Raw genomic sequence first — 19,670 nt, 5'->3', positions numbered from 1 at the left:
TTTCAAGCTCAATGTATAGTTTCTTTCCTGTCACAGATAAGTCACATTATTTATCATTTTATTTAATTTCACAGCTGGCTACAGACTGGAGTGTATTAATAATAAAATTTTGATATGGCACTGAATATTAATGCTTTCCATTAAGAGCTGTCTGAGTGAAGTGCCCCTTTTTCCTTCACTTTTCTTTTCATATTATTTTTAATTTAAATGGAATTTCTTTGCAGAGAAGCCCGGTACGATAAATCTTACTCATAAAACTGTGGTTCCGCATTTTGAAAGGGTTGAATTTTTTTTTTTTAATGTAGACAGATGAATTTTCTTTTTTCCTCCCCTCTTTCTTCATGTAAGTTGTTGTCGTACTTAAAAAGAATAATTTGTTTTCATGTGTTTCTTTCATTCCTTTGAACTTGTAATAGATTGTTTGAATATGTTTCCGTAAATAAAACTGCAGCACGCCTTTTATATATATTTATTTTTTTTTCCTTTTTAAAACAACTTTCAGCTCTTTGATGGCATTGAATGCGAATTTCCTCTCTTTTTTATTTTTATGATGATTGATGGTAAGTATGATTTTGTGTTCTTATTGGGAAGAGGGTTGGAATGTGCAGAAATAAATGGATATCTGTGTGTGTACATATGCATCAGTGGTGAAATCCAATTTTTTTTACTACCGATTCTGTGGACCTGGCTTGGTAGGCATGGTGTGGCTTGGTGGGCGTGGCTTGGTGGGCGTGGCAGGGGAAGGATACTGCAAAATCTCCATTCCCTCCCCACTCCAGGGGAAGGATATTGCAAAACCTCCATTCCCACCCCACTGGGGCCATCCAAAGGTGATATTTGCCGGTTCTCCGAACTGCTCAAAATTTCTGCTACCGGTTCTCCAGAACCTGTCAGAACCTGCTGGATTTCACCCCTGATACGCATATGGGCAAACCAAGAGATAGATTGTAATTGCTTCTGCCAAATTTTGGAAGCTCTCGAGTGCAGAAACAGCATTCTGTCTCCTATAAGGCCCCTCCGTCAATTTCAACAAGTGCAACAGGAAATAATTGGAATTCATCTCCCATCATTCCCAGCCAGGTCAATGAACTTGCAGAAGGTTGCTTTAGATAGATCTTCCCATGTGAGCATCTAGTATAATACTGTTTACATAACCTGCCAGCCGGTTTTGGATTTTCAGAGATCAGCCTATGGTCGCAAATCGAAGAAATGACTTTTATTTAAAATCTCATGTAGCTTCAAAGACATTTCCCCTCCCCCCCACTCCTTCATGACCTTTATCTTCAAGTAAATGCAGAATTTGAAATCCACAAAGTTTCCAGCCTCCCCTCACACACCCCCCCCAAAAAAACCTCCTCTCCCCCTGGAAAGAGGAAATGGAACAGCTGGCAAAGTGTGACTTGTAGACAAATGTCACTAAAAGAAAATTCTGTACAGATCAAAGCCTAACATTGTAATCATGACAAAAACTGCAGGAAGTCCATCTGGTATTTCATAACCCCCTACCTAGCAGGGAAATTATTTTCAACTAGGGAAGTAGTGGGTATTACAGTATAATCCATGAAAAATTATACATATGCCCATATAGGATAGAGAGAATATGTAATAGGAAAGTAGCTTGTGAGCCATCCCTCACGTCTACCCTTCCATCTTCCCCCCTTTCTTTTTTTTTTATTGCAAAAGTTTTACAATTACATTTTCACCCCTTTTCTTCCCCACCCCCCCAAACTTCCCAACCTCCCTAACCCTCCCTAACCCTCCCCTCCCCCCAGACTTCCCTATAATATACTCATACTCATAAAGAACCCTAATATAACACTTATATATAAACTTTTTTTAGTTTTTAAGCAAACTTTGGTCCATTTTACAGCCATTTCTGCCACCGTTGTTTAAGTGAATAACTGTGATTGTTCAATTAGTAACACGGTTATTAAGTGAATCTGGCTTCCCCATTCTGTGCATGCACTTTGCTGGCATGTGTGCCTTCCACGTATGCGCCCGGCCTCAAATACATGCCTAAATAGGATGACATAGAGTCGGCCCGAACCGGCTGAATACCATCTCTGGTTCTAGTCCTGCCTGAAGTAGGAAAACCAGCTGGGTGATTTTGGACTAATCTCCAGGAGATTATAAATTCTAATTCTGCCTTAGGTATGAAAGCTGTCTGTGTGAATTTGAGCCAAAAAATATAAACCAATAGATGTATATATATGATGGGCAATTTGAACGAAATGGCAAATGGATTTGTTGAAAAGGAGAAGGTCCTCAGTGCTGCTTCACACCTCTGTCATTTAGTCTTGAAAATAAAGGCTCTTTACCTTTCACAAGAGGATGTGGTGACTCAGTGGCTAAGACGCTGAGCTTGTCGATCCAAAGGTCGGCAGTTCGGCAGTTCAAATCCCTAGTGCTGCGTAACAGGGTGAGCTCCCATTACTTGTCCCAGCTTCTGCCAACCTAGCAGTTCGAAAGCATGTAAAAAATGCAAGTAGAAAAATAGGGGCCACCTTTGGTGGGAAGGTAACAGCGTTCCGTGCGCCTTTGGCATTGAGTCATGCCGGCCACATGACCACGGAGACATCTTCGGACAGCTCTGGCTCTTCGGCTTTGAAACAGAGATGAGCACCGCCCCCTAGAGTCGGGAACTAGCACATATGTGCAAGGGGAACCTTTACCTTTGACAATGGGTCCCTGAAATGGCGATGGGCCTTTTCATTAGCACTGAGTCATCTTAGAAAGGGACGAGTCTTGCTAATAAAGTGTCCTTGGATTGCTTTTAGGGGTCTTCCGAGGTAACCCTGAGCAAGTCAAAGAATACCAGAACCTTCTGGATCCTTTATTACAACAATCAGCTGAAGGTATGGAATCTCTGGATCAGAAGTCCTCAAGAATGTTTCCCATCAATGTTGCAAATGCAAGTCCAAAATCAGGAAAAAGACTCAAGTACTTTACCCAGTAGAAGAACTCCAGTCCCAGCTAAATATGATATCCCATTAATTTCTTTTATCAAATGGGGCTCAGGAGAAAATGCCTGGTGAATGAAATATCCATTCTTCAAATATCCAGTGGCTCGAGAGACATTAGCTACCTCTTCTTTTGCTGCGTACAACCACATTGTGCATGAGACCAAACTATCCTGAAGGAGAAGATATTGTAGAATGGGTAAATTGAGTAATGGGAAGTAGATCCATAGTATCTGGTCATGGCAAAGAAAGTTACATTTCTTGATCTTCTAGGACCATGTTTTTTGACCTTGATGACATTAAGTTGGGTGGACTTCAACTCCCAGAATTCCCCAGCCAACGGCTAGCTGGGGAACTCTGGGAGTTGAAGTATACCCATCTTAATGTTGCCAAAATTGACAAACACTGATCTAGAAGCTGTCCCCTAAATGTCAACTTGCAATTTCTAGTCTGCTCTCACGTTGTCATGGGCAGAAAAAAGGGAGATCTGTCGGAGCAGTTCAGCAGCCACGTTCACAAGCACATTCCACGCATACCTTCCTTCAAGGTTGGATCTCAGATTACCAGAGCCAGTTTGTGAGGCGTGGTTTCTACAGCCCGGGAAAGTGCCTCATTGGAGAATGTGATTTATGACACAACCTGAGAGGAGGGGGGGAAACAGGGTCATAGTTGAGCCGTGAATTACGTGCAATAGAGTTGACTACACTTAGGAAGCTGGCGACATGTTGCTCCTAATAAATAACTGGATTTCTTTTGAAATTTGGCTCAAGGCTCATGAGTTAATTAGGGCATTCATCAGAGCCCTGACACTAAGTACACTTGGTCTTGGGGCTTAATCATGACACTTAATAGGTGTTGCAAGATGCAGACTTTAGACAGGAAAGGAGCATTGGGGATACCACTATTTACCTTTCTCAAGGGGAATTTGTGGTTCTGAAAAGAGCTCTGAGTTCATTTAAAAAAAAAATGCCATTTCAATTACGTTTGTGATCTGATTGTCTTTCTCCCCACATCAATATACAATAGAAGTATTCCCCTCGAAAATAATAGAAACGAATTGCTGAGCATCTCTTATAAAAATGACCCTTTTGTTCTTAATCTTTCGACTCCTCTCCATTCATTGGAGCACGACTCCATTGGTGCTTTTTGTTTTAACCGAAACTGGCTAATTAAAACAACCAGAGGAATTATTCTAGCCCTTACTCTCTTGTTTCCCACCTTTAAAACCATTCTAGAAAGTGAGTGAGATGCTTTTCTCTACAATGTTTCACGGTAGCCTATCCTTTCCATTTTAAATATCTCTACATCCCACTGGGTTACGTAATATTTCTTTAAAAAAAAACAAACGGCATCACACCCCAGATTGAGCCATTAGCATGAAATAATATATAATTTAATTAAATGTGCATTCATTTATATACGTATGTGTGCATACATATGTATAGACATTTCAAAACGCATCTTCTGAAAATATATAAGTATTCCCTCAATATACTGCGTTTTTAACATCGTCACATAGGTATATGTGACGATGTTGAAGAAATCAGTGTATCGAGGGTTCGGGTTTAAAGCACCGTATTGAAAAATGCAGATGAAGTTTTTTCTGTATCATTCCTGAGCTCCTTTTTCATTATGGCTTTTCATTTCACTAATAGCAGTTGTAAATATTTCTGATCCGTAGCACCAGCCTAACAGTGGTACGTCTAAAAAGAAAAAAAAGAAAAAGCACAGTCTTTTCCATCTGTCAAAAATTACCTTCCCCTCCTCCTCCTCCTCCTAGAACCAGTTTAAAGGCATTGCATCTGTTCACTCAAGGTGTAAATCGAGATGGCGGTTTGTATCTTTAGTGAGCTGCAGCACAGAATGATTATTAGCACCGGTAGCGTTACTTCATTCACTGTGCTTCGTTTTTGGCACTTATTTCGACATATATGTGCTCAGCGGTGGGTTTCACATTATGTTACTATTGGTTCACCCCATGCGTGCACACTCACGCCTAGTTTGCGCATGCGCCTGCCTTTCACACATGCACCTGGCCTCAAAAACGTGCCTAAATAGGATGGCATAGAGCTGGGGCGGGCCCACTCACGATTTCCGCTACCGTTTCGGGCGAACCGGTTTGAACCAGCTGAATACCACCTCTGCGTGTGTTTATTTATTTATTTATCACATTGTGTTTTTTTTCCCCCGAACCGCCCATGTCCCTTCATTTATTCCTCTTTAACTAGTCTGTTTCAACATTTGTAGGCTTTCCGGTTGTACCTAAATATTACCACGTGCCAGCTGATTTTGTTGAACTGGAAAAGAAAAATCCTGGCAGCCAGAAAAGGTTTCCTAGCAACCACGGACGGGATGGAAAGTTTTTCCTGTTGGGACAGTCCCTCTATATTATTGCCAAACTTCTCGGTAAGTAAGCATATTTACCAAAGAATCAGAATGTCCTCCTATTTGAATAAGGTGTATCTGCACCTGAACTGTGGTGACTTCATGAGTTTTAGAAGCTGCGTGAGGAAGTTCCTGGATCACTGAGTGATCTTTTAGCAATAGCACGTAGACTTCTATATCGCTTCACAGTGCTTTACAGCCCTCTCTAAGAGGTTTACAGAGTCAGCGCATTGCCTCCAACGATCTGGGTCCTCATTTTACCCACCTCGGAAGGATGGAAGGCTGAGTCTATCTGGAGCTGGTGAGGATCGAACTCCTGGCAGTGAGCAGAGTCAACCTGCAATATCACCTTCTAACCACTGTGCCATCACGACTCTCTTGAACCTGTATCGCACACAGTTTCCTAGAATTGTTAAACCGTAGCTTATTAACCTGAGAACAAACTCCCTCATACTTAACAATGTAAAAACAACACTGTTTGTTTGGGCCAAATGTCCATTGAGTCATCTTCCATTTTACCAACCAGATTGTTCTGACCTAGGCTTCCCCAGCATCACAAAACCGAGTCCTCATCCTAAGCCCCTTTTATTTAATTTACAGTGAATTCCTCTCCAGCAAAGTCTTTCCTCTCCCACAGTCTTTCAAGATAGTTCACAATTACCAACCTTTATCAGGCTTGGAGAGTGGCCGGGGCAAAATCTTTCAGACTCTGCAATACTTGGCAAGAATGCAGGAATGAACTAATTGTCTCCTGGAAACTCCACTCCCCTTTCGCTCCTCTTTTATTCCCTCTGGGAGCGGTCCTTTATCGTGCACCTGTGGCCTTACTCCCAAGTCGACCCTTGTCCTTTAGCTGTTCCCTTCGTCTGGCAACTCTGCGCAAGTGCACACTAGGAACAGGCTCCAGCTGTTTGTCTGCCTCACTGATGTCTGACTCCGAAGGCAGCTGATAACTGGCATCTGGCCCTGGCCCCCTCTCTGCCTCCGACGCAGAGCCCTCATCAGACCCTCCCCCAGACTCCAGGACTGGCCCATGTTCCTCCCCAACCTCCTCACTGTCTGAATCTGCTGCCAGATCCGCTGGTGGGCCACAACACAGATACTTTCGGGGAAGTTCAGTAGCATGGTTAGGAAACCGTTCCTCTCTCATGTTGCTCTGTAGTAGTTTGCAATTAAGATGCCCCTATGATCCAGAAATGTTCATCCTGCCTCCATCAAAACTAGTGGCCTTGGACCAGATTTATTCTCCATAGAATCCTTTGTCTGCCTTTGAACATTGACAGTATATCTTGTTTTAAACTGTAGCTTCCTATTGCATCCAAAGAGAAAACTGACACAAGGAAGAAACATTTCAAGCTATTGATGTTGAAGTCTGAAGCACAATGAAAGGGTGGGGGGGGGAACATATGGGCAGATGATTTGTCATAGTGCATTCGTTCAAGATCATTATCTCTCAGTGCAGTGTTGGATTTCAAGATGGCTTTTCAAAGAGACCCTTGAGGAAAAAAAAAAATACATGTTGGAAATGTCTCTCGGAATAAGCTCCCCCATGTTGCTTGTTTGAATTTTGGGACTGAAACGGACAGTGGCATATTGGAACTAGACTGTCACGTTTCTCTGTGATATAGATGTGTGTGCATATGTGGGTGTATGTATAATGGTTATCCTTTGAGAGCTGAATGCAATGAAATTTCATTTTAATGTGTGTTGATTAGTGTACACTTAAAATGACAATAAAGATTCTATTCTATTCTATTCTATTCTATTCTATTCTATTCTATTCTATTCCATTCCATTCCATTCCATTCCATTCCATTCCACTCCACTCCACTCCACTCCACTCCACTCCACTCCACTCCACTCCATGCCACTCCACTCCACTCCACTCCACTCCACTCCATGCCACTCCACTCCACTCCACTCCACTCCACTCCACTCCACTCCACTATATTATTTCTATTCTATTCTATTCTATTCTATTCTATTCTATTCTATTCTATTCTATTCTATTCTATTCTATTCTATTCTATTCTACTCTACTCTACTCTACTCTACTCTACTCTACTTTGCTCTATTATTATTTATATTCTATTCTATTCTATTCTATTCTATTCTATTCTATTCTATTCTATTCTATTCTATTCTATTCTATTCTATTCCATTCCATTCCATTCCATTCCATTCCATTCCATTCCACGCCACGCCACGCCACGCCATGCCACTCCACTCCACTCCACTATATTATTTCTATTCTATTCTATTCTATTCTATTCTATTCTATTCTATTCTATTCTATTCTATTCTATTCTATTCTATTCTACTCTACTCTACTCTACTTTGCTCTATTCTATTCTATTCTATTCTATTCTATTCTATTCTATTCTATTCTATTCTATTCTATTCTATTCTATTCTATTCTTTCTGTTATTATCCCCTTTCCCAATTCCATTCCTTTCCTCTTCCTATTCCATCCTGTCCTGTCCCGTCCTAATTGTATTCAGTGAGTTAAAAGAAAAGTCAAGAAAAACCACAACCATGTGACTGAAGGCCCAGCCCTCTTTTACCTGTATCATAAAACACATGTTTTGTTTTGTTTTTTAAATTCTTCTATTCTCTTTCTGTTCTATTCCTGATCCACTCTGGGTGTGCAACATGTTCTGGCAAAACTGAGCTCCGATGCATTCCATAACCTAGGGACTAGCTACTACATTCCATTATCATTTTGGTTTATGATCAGGCACTGATCTCGGTTCCTGCGTATCTCAGAGTAATAAATTGTTACAGGGGTGACAAATGCTTTTAATTACCCATTGACAAATAACTGATGTTGGTGGTTTTGCTTTCAGTTGATGGTTTAGTAAGCATTAAAGATATCGACCCGGTGAACCGCTTCATTCCTTCTCAAGATCAGCGGAATGTTAGCATGCGATACTCAAATCAGGTATGCCTGTCTTTATCTACTGATGTATGAAAAAAAAAAATATCCATTACAGTTGAGCAAATTGTTGATCCCTAACATTTTGTAAAAGAAATAATCTTGGATTAGCTTATGATGAGAAGCGTAGAATAAATTGCTTACATAATAACCATTTGCAAAGTTTGCTCTACTTTTCAGTGTTGGAATAGACGGCCCCGATAATATAGCCAATTTTTCAGAGTATAAGACGCACCATTTCCCCCCCTAAAAGTGGTTACTTGTCCCAGCTTCTGCCAACTTAGCAGTTCGAAAGCACGTAAAAAATGCAAGTAGAAAAATAGGGACCACCTTTGGTGGGGAGGTAGCAGTGTTCCATGCGCCTTTGGTGTCGAGTCATGCTGGCCACATGACCACGGAGACGTCTTCGGACAGCGCTGGCTCTTCGGCTTTGAAACAGAGATGAACACCGCCCCCTAGAGTTGGAAATGACTAGCACATATGTGCAAGGGGAACCTTTACCTTTACGTTTATAGACTGAATGCAGGCGTTTTTGGCTTCCTGAACCCTCTGTGCATCGTGTTTTTGCACTCCTCAGCCCCCAGAAGCGCTCTGCAGTACTCCGCATGGGCCATTTTTTTCCAAAAATGGACCCATTTTTGGGCTCCCAAGCCCCCTACTCATCGTGTTTTTGCCCTCCCTGTTCCCCAGAAGCACTTTGCTGGCCAAAAATGAGCGCATTTTTGGCAAAAATGGGCCGTGCGGAGCACTGCAGAGTGCTTCTGGGAGCCTGGGAAAATCTCACTTGCAGAGCAGTGGTGGGTTGCCCCCGGTTCAGACCGGTTCGCAAGAACCGATAGTAAAACCGGTGGGAGGCTCCGCCCACTGACCCGGACGTCAACATAGGTGATCTGTGCATGTGTGGACACATGCAAACTGGTAGTAAAGGTAAGAAGAACGCACCCCTGGTGCGGAGGCCAAAAACTATATTTCTCTTGTTTTCCCTCCTGTAAATTTAGGTGCGTCTTATAGTCTGAAAAATACGGTATATATTTTAAAAATTGTATACCAGTTTCTATAAGCCAGCAGAACCAGTAAGCAAATTTGAACTATTGGTTACAAAACTTGACTGGGTTATTCCAGTTGGTTTACTAAAATTATATCAATGCCTACCCAGGCTGGGTCTAATTAAAGAATAACTATTGGAACTGAAACAACCCTCAGTGCTGGGTAAATAGCTAAGGCCTTAAAATTACGATTAGCAAGCATCAGTCAGGAGCCTGTCCTGTAATTTATTCAATTTTGTTTTCTTTCAAAAAATAAAAATAAAAATACCAGCCTGGACAGTACATATAAAAAGAACTGCCTATGTGAGATGCATTGGTGAGTTTATTTTTTTTCTCTCCATAGAGACCCTTTGCTTGTGTTTTGGTTATTAAATTGACTGGCTCTCCCACTACAGTCCTTGACTTACAACTATTGGTTTAGCAACTGTCCGAAGTTACAATGGCAATGAAAAAAGTTAGTAGGCCTGAGGCAGGGGTGAAATCCAGCAGGTTCTGACAGGTTCTGGAGAATTGGTAGTGGAAATTTTGAGTAGTTCGGAGAACCGGCAAATACCACCTCTGGCTGGCCCCAGAGTGGGGTGGGAATGGAGATTTTGCAATATCATTTCCCCAGGAGTGGGGTGGGAATGGAGATTTTGCACTGTCCTTCCCCTGCCATCCCACCAAGCCATGCCCACCAAGCTACGCCCACAGAACTGGTAGTAAAAAAAAAATTGCATTGAGGTTGGCCTGAGGTTGATTCCTGGGAAAGTTCTACACTAGCAGGTTGAAGCAAGTAAAACGATTTTCCTCTCACTTAAATGTATTGATACACAGCTCACAAAATATATGAGGTTATGGGAGACTCTGTGGATCACCTCATATTTTTTAGGCGTGCAGCGAAGTTAAGGCAGTCAAATCAATTTAACATCCTAACACATTTATTTTTAAGCAGTCTTGACTGTATTAATTTCTTCTTCACAACTCTTACCTTCTATCTGTTTGCAGTTCAATAAATCAAGATGTTTTGTTGGATTTTTGGAATTTACAGGCATTCCATTAGTATTTGTTTTAATTCCTTTTAGCTGCAAAGCCCATTATCTGGATTGAAACCCAGTTAACAGGTTTTCTCATCCAGCTGGGCTGTAAATCTTTGTCGCGCAGACATTTATTCCCTTATTCAGGAATCGGCTTTCTCAGCAGAAAGGCTCACAAGACATGACTCAGCTAGATTTGTCCTTTGATTTCAGATAAGAATAAAGCACATGGAAACATTATCTGCTGCGCTACACAAAAGTCAACACTTTTCCAAGTTAATGAAAACGTGTCCACTGTCTTGATGGTCCAGGAGATGTAGGAGAAAGTCAGGCAGAGCTGGGGGTGGCGTCAAGGGAGCAATCAGCCTGGAATCATTACATTCCCACAAGCATTCTAAGCTCAACCCCCTCTTGAATTCCGTTAACTCTTATCTAGTGCCAATTTAGTGCTGACCGTTGGTTGATTAGTACGGGCACGGATAGTAAATCATCTTCACTGGAACTTAATGTTTGGTCCTGATTCTTCATGCCTGACAGCTCTAAGATGTAGATCAGACCAAGAAATCAACTCCACATTAAGATTAAAACTACTTGTATTAAAATTGACTATGATTACGGAAGATTACAAGTCTTAATTATGCTTTGCTTCCTTCACCTCTTATATTCATGTGAATTAGAGGGTGACTGAGACATTTATGCATTCTTTATTGTTTGGGTTTAAGGAATACTTTCCTTCTTGCCTGTTTGGTAAGAGTTCTCCCATTTTTCTATCAAGGCCATCCTCTTTATAGCGCCTGAATTGGGTTAACACAGTGGGTGTTACCTCCAGGGGTGGGCTTCAAACATTTTAGCAAGGGGTTCTCTGCCTGGTTATTGGGTGGGTGGGTGACCATGGTGGGCGTGGCCGAGTTGGCCTTCTGAACCATGATGGTGGTGGTGGTGGGGGGTGTTTTTGTCCTCTCCGGGCTCCGGTGGCTTTCCTTGAGCCTCTGGGAAAGCAAAAATGGCCTCCCCAGGCTCCGAAGGCCCTCTGGAGTCCATAATGAGCCCATTTCTGGCCTTTCTGAACTTCCAGCAGGCCCGTTTCTCGCCCTCCCCGAGCCTCCACATGCACGCCTGCACTTACCTGCATCCAAAACAGGCTGCATGGGGACTCCTGGGAGGGGTGGGGTAGGCGGGGCCAGTCAAGAGTGGGATTTGGGGGTTCCCAGATTCCAAATTCCCTGTGCTTCTTCCCCAGACCATGGAATTTGAAACTGGAAGCTTCATTGTAACTTCAGAAAACTAGGGCTAGCTTTCCTCTCCTCTACGAAGAGTTTACTACAAAGGATTAAGCCATCTCATTTTTCTTCCAAAGCAAATTAAGGAAATCCATTTAGTCATCTCAATATATATGTATATATAATGCTAGATCGCTTTGTAAAAGTCAATTAGTCAGCCAAAATTGAAGTTTCTTTTAAAAGGCAATCTCATTCATTAACGAAACTCATGTAGTTCTCATTAGTGATAAAACAATTTAATCAAACTTGAGATTTGAGGATAGAAGCTATTTTCTAGAAAATGGCACTTTTTCTATAAAAAAAAAAAAAAAAACCTTATCATGAAAGCAGATCTATTGAAGGGCTGCTATTCTTTTTCCCATAACTGGAATTCAAGCCTGAATGGCTCCATATGTAAAAACGCTCATCTGCATTTAAAATGATTCTCTCCCACAACAGAGAAACAATAACGTGTTTTTGGGTAATTCCCCTGAATTGTTTTTTTTTTTTCTTATGAATCTCCCATTTCCAACTGAAGTGGACAAGTACTTCATAAAAGGGCTTTGTCTTTGACTTCTAAAATATTCTGTGACATAGATAGGGACAGACAGTAGCAGTTCTCTGCAGCTGTCTACAGATGTTGATTATTTGGCTTCCAGTCATAAAATATCTCCATTCCAGCATTTTTTTTTCTCAGTCAAAAAAACAAAAACAAAACAGAAACAGGATCACAGACCCAAGAAACAAATCATAAAAGTTTTCTTCTTTTTCCAGTCCTTTCTTCATCCCGATGTTAAAAGCTCGTTCACATTTAACCAGTGGTGAAATTCAAATTTTTTTACTACTGGTTCTGTGGGTGTGGCTTGGTGGGCATGCTTGGTGGGCGTGGCAGGGGAAGGATACTGCAAAATCTCCATTTCCATCCCACTCCAGGGGAAGGATACTGCAAAATCCCTATTCCCTCCCCACTCCAGGGGAAGAATACTGCAAAATCCCCATTCCCTCCCCATTCCAGGGGAAGGATACTGCAAAATCCTCATTCCCTCCCCACTCCAGAGGAAGGATACTGCAAAATCCCCATTCCCTTCCCACTCCAGGGAAAGAATACTGCAAAATCCCCATTCCCTCCCCACTCCAGAGGAAGGATACTGCAAAATCCCCATTCCCTCCCCACTCCAGAGGAAGGATACTGCAAAATCCCCATTCCCTCCCCACTCCAGAGGAAGGACAGTGCAAAATCTCCATTCCCACCCCACTCCTGGGGAAATGATATTGCAAAATCTCCATTCCCACCCCACTCTGGGGCCAGCCAGAGGTGGTATTTGCCGGTTCTCCGAACTACTCAAAATTTCCACTACCGGTTCTCCAGAACCTGTCATAACCTGCCCAATTTCACCCCTGCATTTAACCTTGCTGAAATCAATTGTATTTGAGGCTTCAAAAGATTCATCGGGATAAATAAAGCATTAATGGAGCCAGGGTGTTTATGTTTTGGAATTAAGACATCCCTCAATGTCTTGCTTTACTCATTTAGAACAACCCTTTTCGAAGATGTTGACCTCTTAATGTGTTCCATTGGGCACTTCAATTTTTTTCTATTGTGCTTCGAAGACCCTGCCAGGAATTCAGTCAACAGGCTGCTGCGAAGCCATTAGAAGCTCAGATCAAAGGGGATATTGTGATGGCCAATTTCCAATGATCTCGATCCTGATTAAATCAAGGCCCCGTAAGGAGTGGAGGGCCTTGCATATTGCTCAGCTGTTACTTTGAAGTTTGTCGAAAACTAAACCTCACACCAAGTTCTAACCACAGTTCTATCCTTCTACTCTAGAACAGTTTTAATCCTGCACCATCTTGCTGTCACAAATGCCCAATTTACAATAAGTGGAACGGCTTCTTAAATTCATAGGAGGATTGTAACGACTTAAAATCTAAGGTGTCCTTCTACTTTTCATAAGCATTAGTCAAAGAACATTGGTTGTTTTCCAAGTTTTTCTCAAACAAAAGCAAACTACATTACATTTGTGTAGTAGGCTTCACCAGCCTGGCCACTATCTAGATGTATAGTTTAGACATCTTGAGCCATGGTGGCACAGTGGTTAGAATGCAGTACTGCAGGCTACTTCTGCCAGCTGCCAGCAGTTCGATCCTGACCGGCTCAAGGTTGACTCAGCCTTCCATCCTTCCGAGGTGAATAAAACGAGGACCCAATAGACTGACTCTGTAAACTGCTTAGAGGGGGCTGTAAAGCACTGTGAAGCAGTACATAAGTCTCAGTGCTATTGTTATCTTGTCCTAGAATCCTTCTGCCAAAGTAGCCATTGTTGAGAATTATGATAGTTGAAGTCCAATGTGTAGAAAGTGCCCAGCTTTTGCAAGTGTGTTTCGAACAAGCACAGTATAGTGTGTATAGTTTTATTTTGTACCATTATCACACTAATTGAAGTTGCCCAGTTAAAAACCCTACAGCTAAAAGCATAGTTGATGCATTGCTGGTGTCTTAGAACAGACCCCCCTCCCCCCAAGTTCTGGTATGTCCATAGGCAGTGACAATTCCCTTGTTTTTTCTATGGATGGGGTCTCATCGCCGTACTCAAGCACATACACACATGGAATCTGCCCATAAAATGAATGAAAAGGAAATTTTGGGTAAATAAACCCTACATGTGCAGTCACGTAGGCTGTCTGCTTCATAGAACATCTGTTATACATTAAAATTATATACCACTGCTGAGAGATAACCGGTAGCATTACATTCACGGACTAGTGGAAAATGCTTTTTTTTTAAAAAAAATAAATGATGCACAAGTCTAATAAATCAAAAGCTCATGGTTCCTTCCTGCTTCACCACAAAAGAGTAAGAAAAAGGAAGAATCTGTTCCTACCGTTTCAATAGTGCATCATTCAAAAAATTATTGACAGCGCAGCTCCTCAGGTGGCATTGAGATTTATGCGCGTTGTTTCCCTGATGTTCCTGTCTCCTGTTTGCATAACCAAATTGATTAGCAGGCAATAAAGAATGAACGAAAAGCAGCCACGCAGCTGGAAAATGCCAATCATATTTAATGGCTGGTTATTGTTCACGTTGGCTTCTCATTGTGCGGTGGGTAACAATCAGATAGCGAATCCCAATTTTTTTAAAAAAAGTTTTCTTTTTTTTTTCTTCTTATCCTTTTAGGGTCCCTTGGAAAATGACCTCGTGGTCCACGTTGCATTGGTCGCTGAAAGCCAGCGGTAAGTCCTTCAGAGCTCCAATAAATCTCATTGATTGGTTTTCAATGTGCCCGTTGGTGATTCTGGTACTTTAGATCAGGGGTCACCAACCTTTCAGACCTCAGGGACCACTAAATTCATAATTTTAAATCCTGCTGATATGATCTGTCTAATGACTGGGTGGGCATGGCTCGGTGGTCATGTGACTGGGTGGGCGTGACCAACTCAATGTCACTCATGTCGAGGGGTGCCTCACCAGCCTCTACACACCCCTCCCCTGCCAGCTACTCCGCGCCTCCCTGCCCGGGCTCCTTAGAGCCCCAACAGGAAGCAGTTGTTGGAGCTATGCAGCCACCACGAGAAAGAATTGGCAAAACAGCTGCTCAGTTCAAATTGGATCTGGCCGAGAAGGATGCTCAGCAGAAGCACCTCACTGAGGACTAGGAGCATAGGCTTTCCAAGCAGAGGGAAGATCTGCAGGAGTGCAAGGCCAGGTACTGGACCCTGGAGGCTCAGCAGTCTGAGATGGTCAACCAGTTCTAGGCCATGAGGCAGTCCCATTGGAACAAGATCCTCCGGCTCTTCACCACCAACGGTGCTTCCCTCCAGCCTTTGCCCAAAGCCCCGCACCAGGAGGCTGAAGCAGACGCCAAGTTGGAATTTCTGCCCCCCTCCGACCCGCACAAAAAGCCCCTGAAGGGGGAGACTCTCTGCAGCATCACAAATGTTCATTGCACGTATCTGGTCCAGGGGCCGTAGTTTTAGGACCCCTGAGTTAGTGCAATATAAAAAATGGAAATAATTTTTCTGTGGACCACCAAAATTTTCTCACGGACCACCAGTTGGTGACCGCTGCTTTAGATGGAAACACCATGGTGTCCAGAGGCTCTGTGGGTGAAACCCCACAGATCTTCTCCCTTTCTCCTTCAACAACATCCTGCAATCAAGAAGCAGTGTGAAACTTTTGGGTTTTTGATGGGTCAGGCTGGAAATTACAATCAGGAGCTTGGCTTTTCCCTTTTCCCCGATCAACAAATTAGTTAACTCAATGGGCTTCAAGATCCAGCACAAACCTCCAGTGAAGTCCCAAGTCCCCTGCTCCAGAACTGATCTCAAGAATGATGGATTGGGAAGAATTCTTGGTTCAGATCTGAATTTTGTCACCAGGTTTCCGGTGTAGCTCAGGCAGGGTCAAGAGTTATAGGCTGGATAGAGACATTGTATTATTAGACTATCACACGATTGTTGTGCTTCTGTCCTAGCATGTTGTATAAACATGTGAACATAGGCTGATCCTTCCAAGAGCCTTTGGAGATATTTGGACCTAGATAGTAGTTCTATCCTTAGAGTGGTGCAGTGGCCTAGAGGTGGAGCTCTTGCCTCACAATCAGGAGGCTGTGAGTTCGATCCTAGGTAGAGGCAGATATTTCTCTCTCTGGGCACAATCTGCCGAACAAAACTCCGCATTGGCGACAGGAAGGGGATCTGGCCATTAAAACACTGCTAGCTCCATTCAGTTGCCCAGACTCCACCTTGCAAGGGATTGTGGGGTCATTAAAAGATGATGATGGTAGTTCTATCCTTGAAAGTCTCAAAGCAGTAATCAAGATTATTACACCCAGCGCTAGGTTTGATTCCATTCGTAAGAGTAAAATCCTGGATTTCTTTCAAATATGGGTTACTGGAAAGAGATTCCAGTTTTGTCACACTAATGTCCCTTTGTAATGTTTTCATTGAAAACAACAACAGCTTACAGGTGTTTCTGAACACATATGGCATCCAAACACAAACACCACAACAAGTTGAACCCATCCAGATTTGGCCTCAACAGGAGCTTGTGAAGGTAAGTTGTTACTTTGACATTTTTTTAAAAAAAAAACAACAAAACAACTTTTCGTTTTCTTTTGAAAACCGGTGTTTCCTAGGCTATGATAAATGGCTTTGATTTTGGTACTACTTATGTCAAATTAAAAAAACTATACATGCACACAAAAACACACATCAATAAAGACAGGTTTTTATTATCAGGAACCCCCTGGAAATAGCTAGAAATGAATTACAAGAACATGGAATAAACGATACATTTGTTTTTATAGAGAGAAAATCTCATCTAATATTGTTTCGCTCTAGTGCTTAGAACAGCAAATCTTTCTAGTCCAAACACATCTCATTTGTAAACAAGGTCCAATTCAAATTTTGTTGAGCAAATACGTTTTAACTTATTCATGTTGATATTCTGAGATTACTCAGTGCATAAAATTGTCGCAGGCAAAATTTGTTTTCCGAAATAACATGCATCCCAATGACGAAGCTATTTGTTAGACATCTACATATTTCTTCATGCTGCCTTTTCCTTCAGCATCAGATTGGAAACCGGGAGGCTGTGAGTTCTAATCCCTTCTGAAGCACTAAACTAGCTGGATAACCTTGGGCCAGTCCCTCTTACTTAGCCCTAGGAAAGAGGCAATGGCAAACCATTTCTGGGGCGGGGGGGGGAATTGCCAAGAAAACTGCAGGGAACTATCCAGTGGTGGGATTCAAATAATTTAACAACTGGTTCTCTTCCCTAATGATTTCTTCCAACAACCAGTTCACCAAATTGTTCAGAAAGTTAACAACCGGTTCTCCCAAAGTGGTGCGAACTGGCTGAATCCCACTACTGGAACTATCTGGGCAATGTCCGAGAATGGAAATGATTAAACAGAGGAAGGAAAAAAGACGTATTTCTGCATTGCTGACTCTTCCTTCCTTTTCCTTGGTGGATCTGATTCTCTGATAAAAATAGAAGAAAGAACATATTTGCCCCAAGCATCATCCATAAATTGGAGCTTTGTACTTATAGGAAAATCATTGAATTGGGAAATAAGTAGAAAAAGAGTTCATTGTTCAATTTTCCTTTGTTTTTGCTACTTTTTGTATGCTAGATGCATTAGGAACATTAGAGGGATTCAATGGGACTGAATTTCAGAGAGTAACATATTTTGAGTAGTAACCGAATCTTTAAAAAAAGAAAAGAAAGAAATGATTATCATATCATATATCTCTTGGCAGAGAAATCCATTAATGTGTCAAATAACTTGGATAATTTCAACGAGAGCCTAGTTCGTGAAAATAAAGCTGTTTTAGAGGATTAAGCGTCCATCTTTTTTCAGATGAATCTCAATGTTTCATTTTTATATGGTACAATTGGACTCACGTTGCAAAAAGATGAGGAGGATGTCATCTTTATATTTTAACGCTGTGTGTGTGAAAGACAGAGAAATAGAGAGGAAATCGGGTTTATACTTAAAATATTCTGTTTTTTGCTTTCATTTTTTAAAATGTCTATTAAAAAATTTAAAGTTCCCAGAAATAAACAAGGCAACAGTCCTATCTAAAAGGTAAAGGTAAAGGTTGCCCTCGCACATATCTGCTAGTCGTTCCCAACTCTAGGGGGCGGTGCTCATCTCTGTTTCAAAGCCAAAGAGCCAGCGCTGTCCAAAGACGTCTCCGTGGTCATGTGGCCGGCATGACTAAAGGCCAAAGGTGCACGGAACACTGTTACCTTCCCACCAAAGGTGGTCCCTATTTTTCTACTTGCATTTTTTACATGCTTTCGAACTGCTACATTGGCAGAAGCTAGGACAAGTAACGGGAGCTCACCCCGTTACCTGGCACTAGGGATTCGAACTGCCAAACTGCCGACCTTTCGATCGACAAGCTCAGCCTCTTAGCCACTGAGCCACCGCTCAGTGTCCACCCTAAAAATAAACCACCACCCTTTCCCCAATAAATATTAAATCCATTTATATAGTCAGTGTATTTCAATTATGGATTTCAGTGTTTATTTTATTTCAAACACTTAACACCTCACCATGCCTGGCCGGGGAAGGACAGGAATAGGTAAGAGGAGGAGACAGAAGCCCTTCAGATTTCCAGCTTGCAAACAGAACCCCTTGAGATGCCACCACTATTTCTTTGAACCAAACCCTCAGATAAATCGGAATCCCATATAACTGTTTCAGGAAGGGAGTCCTATAAACTCAACCTAGAGCATTGATAACAGCTTAGTTCTGGCATACCGTAATTTATGAGCAACCGCCAAAGGCAACAGCCTCGGCCCATAATTCAATAAGTTTTAACAGGATGCCATTAAATATGGGTCTGATGTTCCACAAAAGGCAAAGAAAAGATGGGGTTAGTTTGTACCTATTCCCAGGTGCAGTTTTTTAAGTGGAGCTTCTCTTCGATTTCTGCCATTCTTCTCTTTCCTTTCTACGTACTTAGCTTTCTTTTCCAAACCGCTCCAATAATGCTGGTGGGAGGTTGACCTTCGCTTTCTTGAAAAGGTCATTCTGCTACAGAATCATTGACTGGCTTCCCTGCAGTCTTCTTGGCTCAGAAAGCTTTGGCTACATCTCTTAAAGAGTTAATCTGTTCACCAAGGCAATCATATGTGCCAGAAGTAGGAACGGGTGATTACTATTCCTCCTTCTTCTTTTTTTTTAAGACTGTTCCAGATCACTTCCCTCTCCATCTCACCTCCACTTATCGTCTCTTCCCTCCCGAGATCATAAATATTCTGATTTTGCCCGAAGGGAAAAAAAAAATGAATAAGGAATTTGCCTTCCCGATTCTTCCCAAACACACTACCCTCGACCTTCTCTTTGAACGTTGGTGTGTGTGTGTGTGTGTGCGTGTGTGTAACACTTACATTATGTTTTACAGGCTTATTTCCATCTGGGCATCAACAAAAAATTGGGACTCTCAGGAAGACCCGATCGGCCAATTGGCTGCCTCGGAACATCAAAGGTTCTTACAGAGAATTACTATTCTGCATGGTTCTAGTTAGCGTAAATATTGGAGGTGGTCTAAAT

The 19,670-nt window shown here is 42.0% G+C and overlaps 1 protein-coding gene across 4 annotated transcripts in view; it reads left to right on the top strand.

Annotated features, from left to right (window-relative positions):
• The window catches only part of PHKB (phosphorylase kinase regulatory subunit beta), a 117,334-nt gene that overhangs the window by 58,923 nt on the left and 38,741 nt on the right, over positions 1-19,670 (top strand). For all 4 annotated transcript variants that reach the window (XM_034426455.3, XM_087877294.1, XM_034426453.3 and 1 more), the window contains 7 exons: positions 503-560; positions 2,778-2,855; positions 5,208-5,366; positions 8,192-8,286; positions 14,780-14,835; positions 16,564-16,657; positions 19,522-19,605. In XM_034426455.3, coding sequence (XP_034282346.2) covers positions 503-560; positions 2,778-2,855; positions 5,208-5,366; positions 8,192-8,286; positions 14,780-14,835; positions 16,564-16,657; positions 19,522-19,605 — 624 coding nt within the window. The remainder of the gene's footprint in view (positions 1-502; positions 561-2,777; positions 2,856-5,207; positions 5,367-8,191; positions 8,287-14,779; positions 14,836-16,563; positions 16,658-19,521; positions 19,606-19,670) is intronic.

The sequence above is a fragment of the Pantherophis guttatus genome, chromosome 11 (genome assembly GCF_059756535.1).
Source record: "Pantherophis guttatus breed Tessera chromosome 11, ASM5975653v1, whole genome shotgun sequence".
Taxonomy (NCBI): domain Eukaryota; kingdom Metazoa; phylum Chordata; class Lepidosauria; order Squamata; family Colubridae; genus Pantherophis; species Pantherophis guttatus.
Note: the sequence above shows the minus strand (reverse complement) of the source record. Positions and strands in the feature narration are given on the sequence as shown.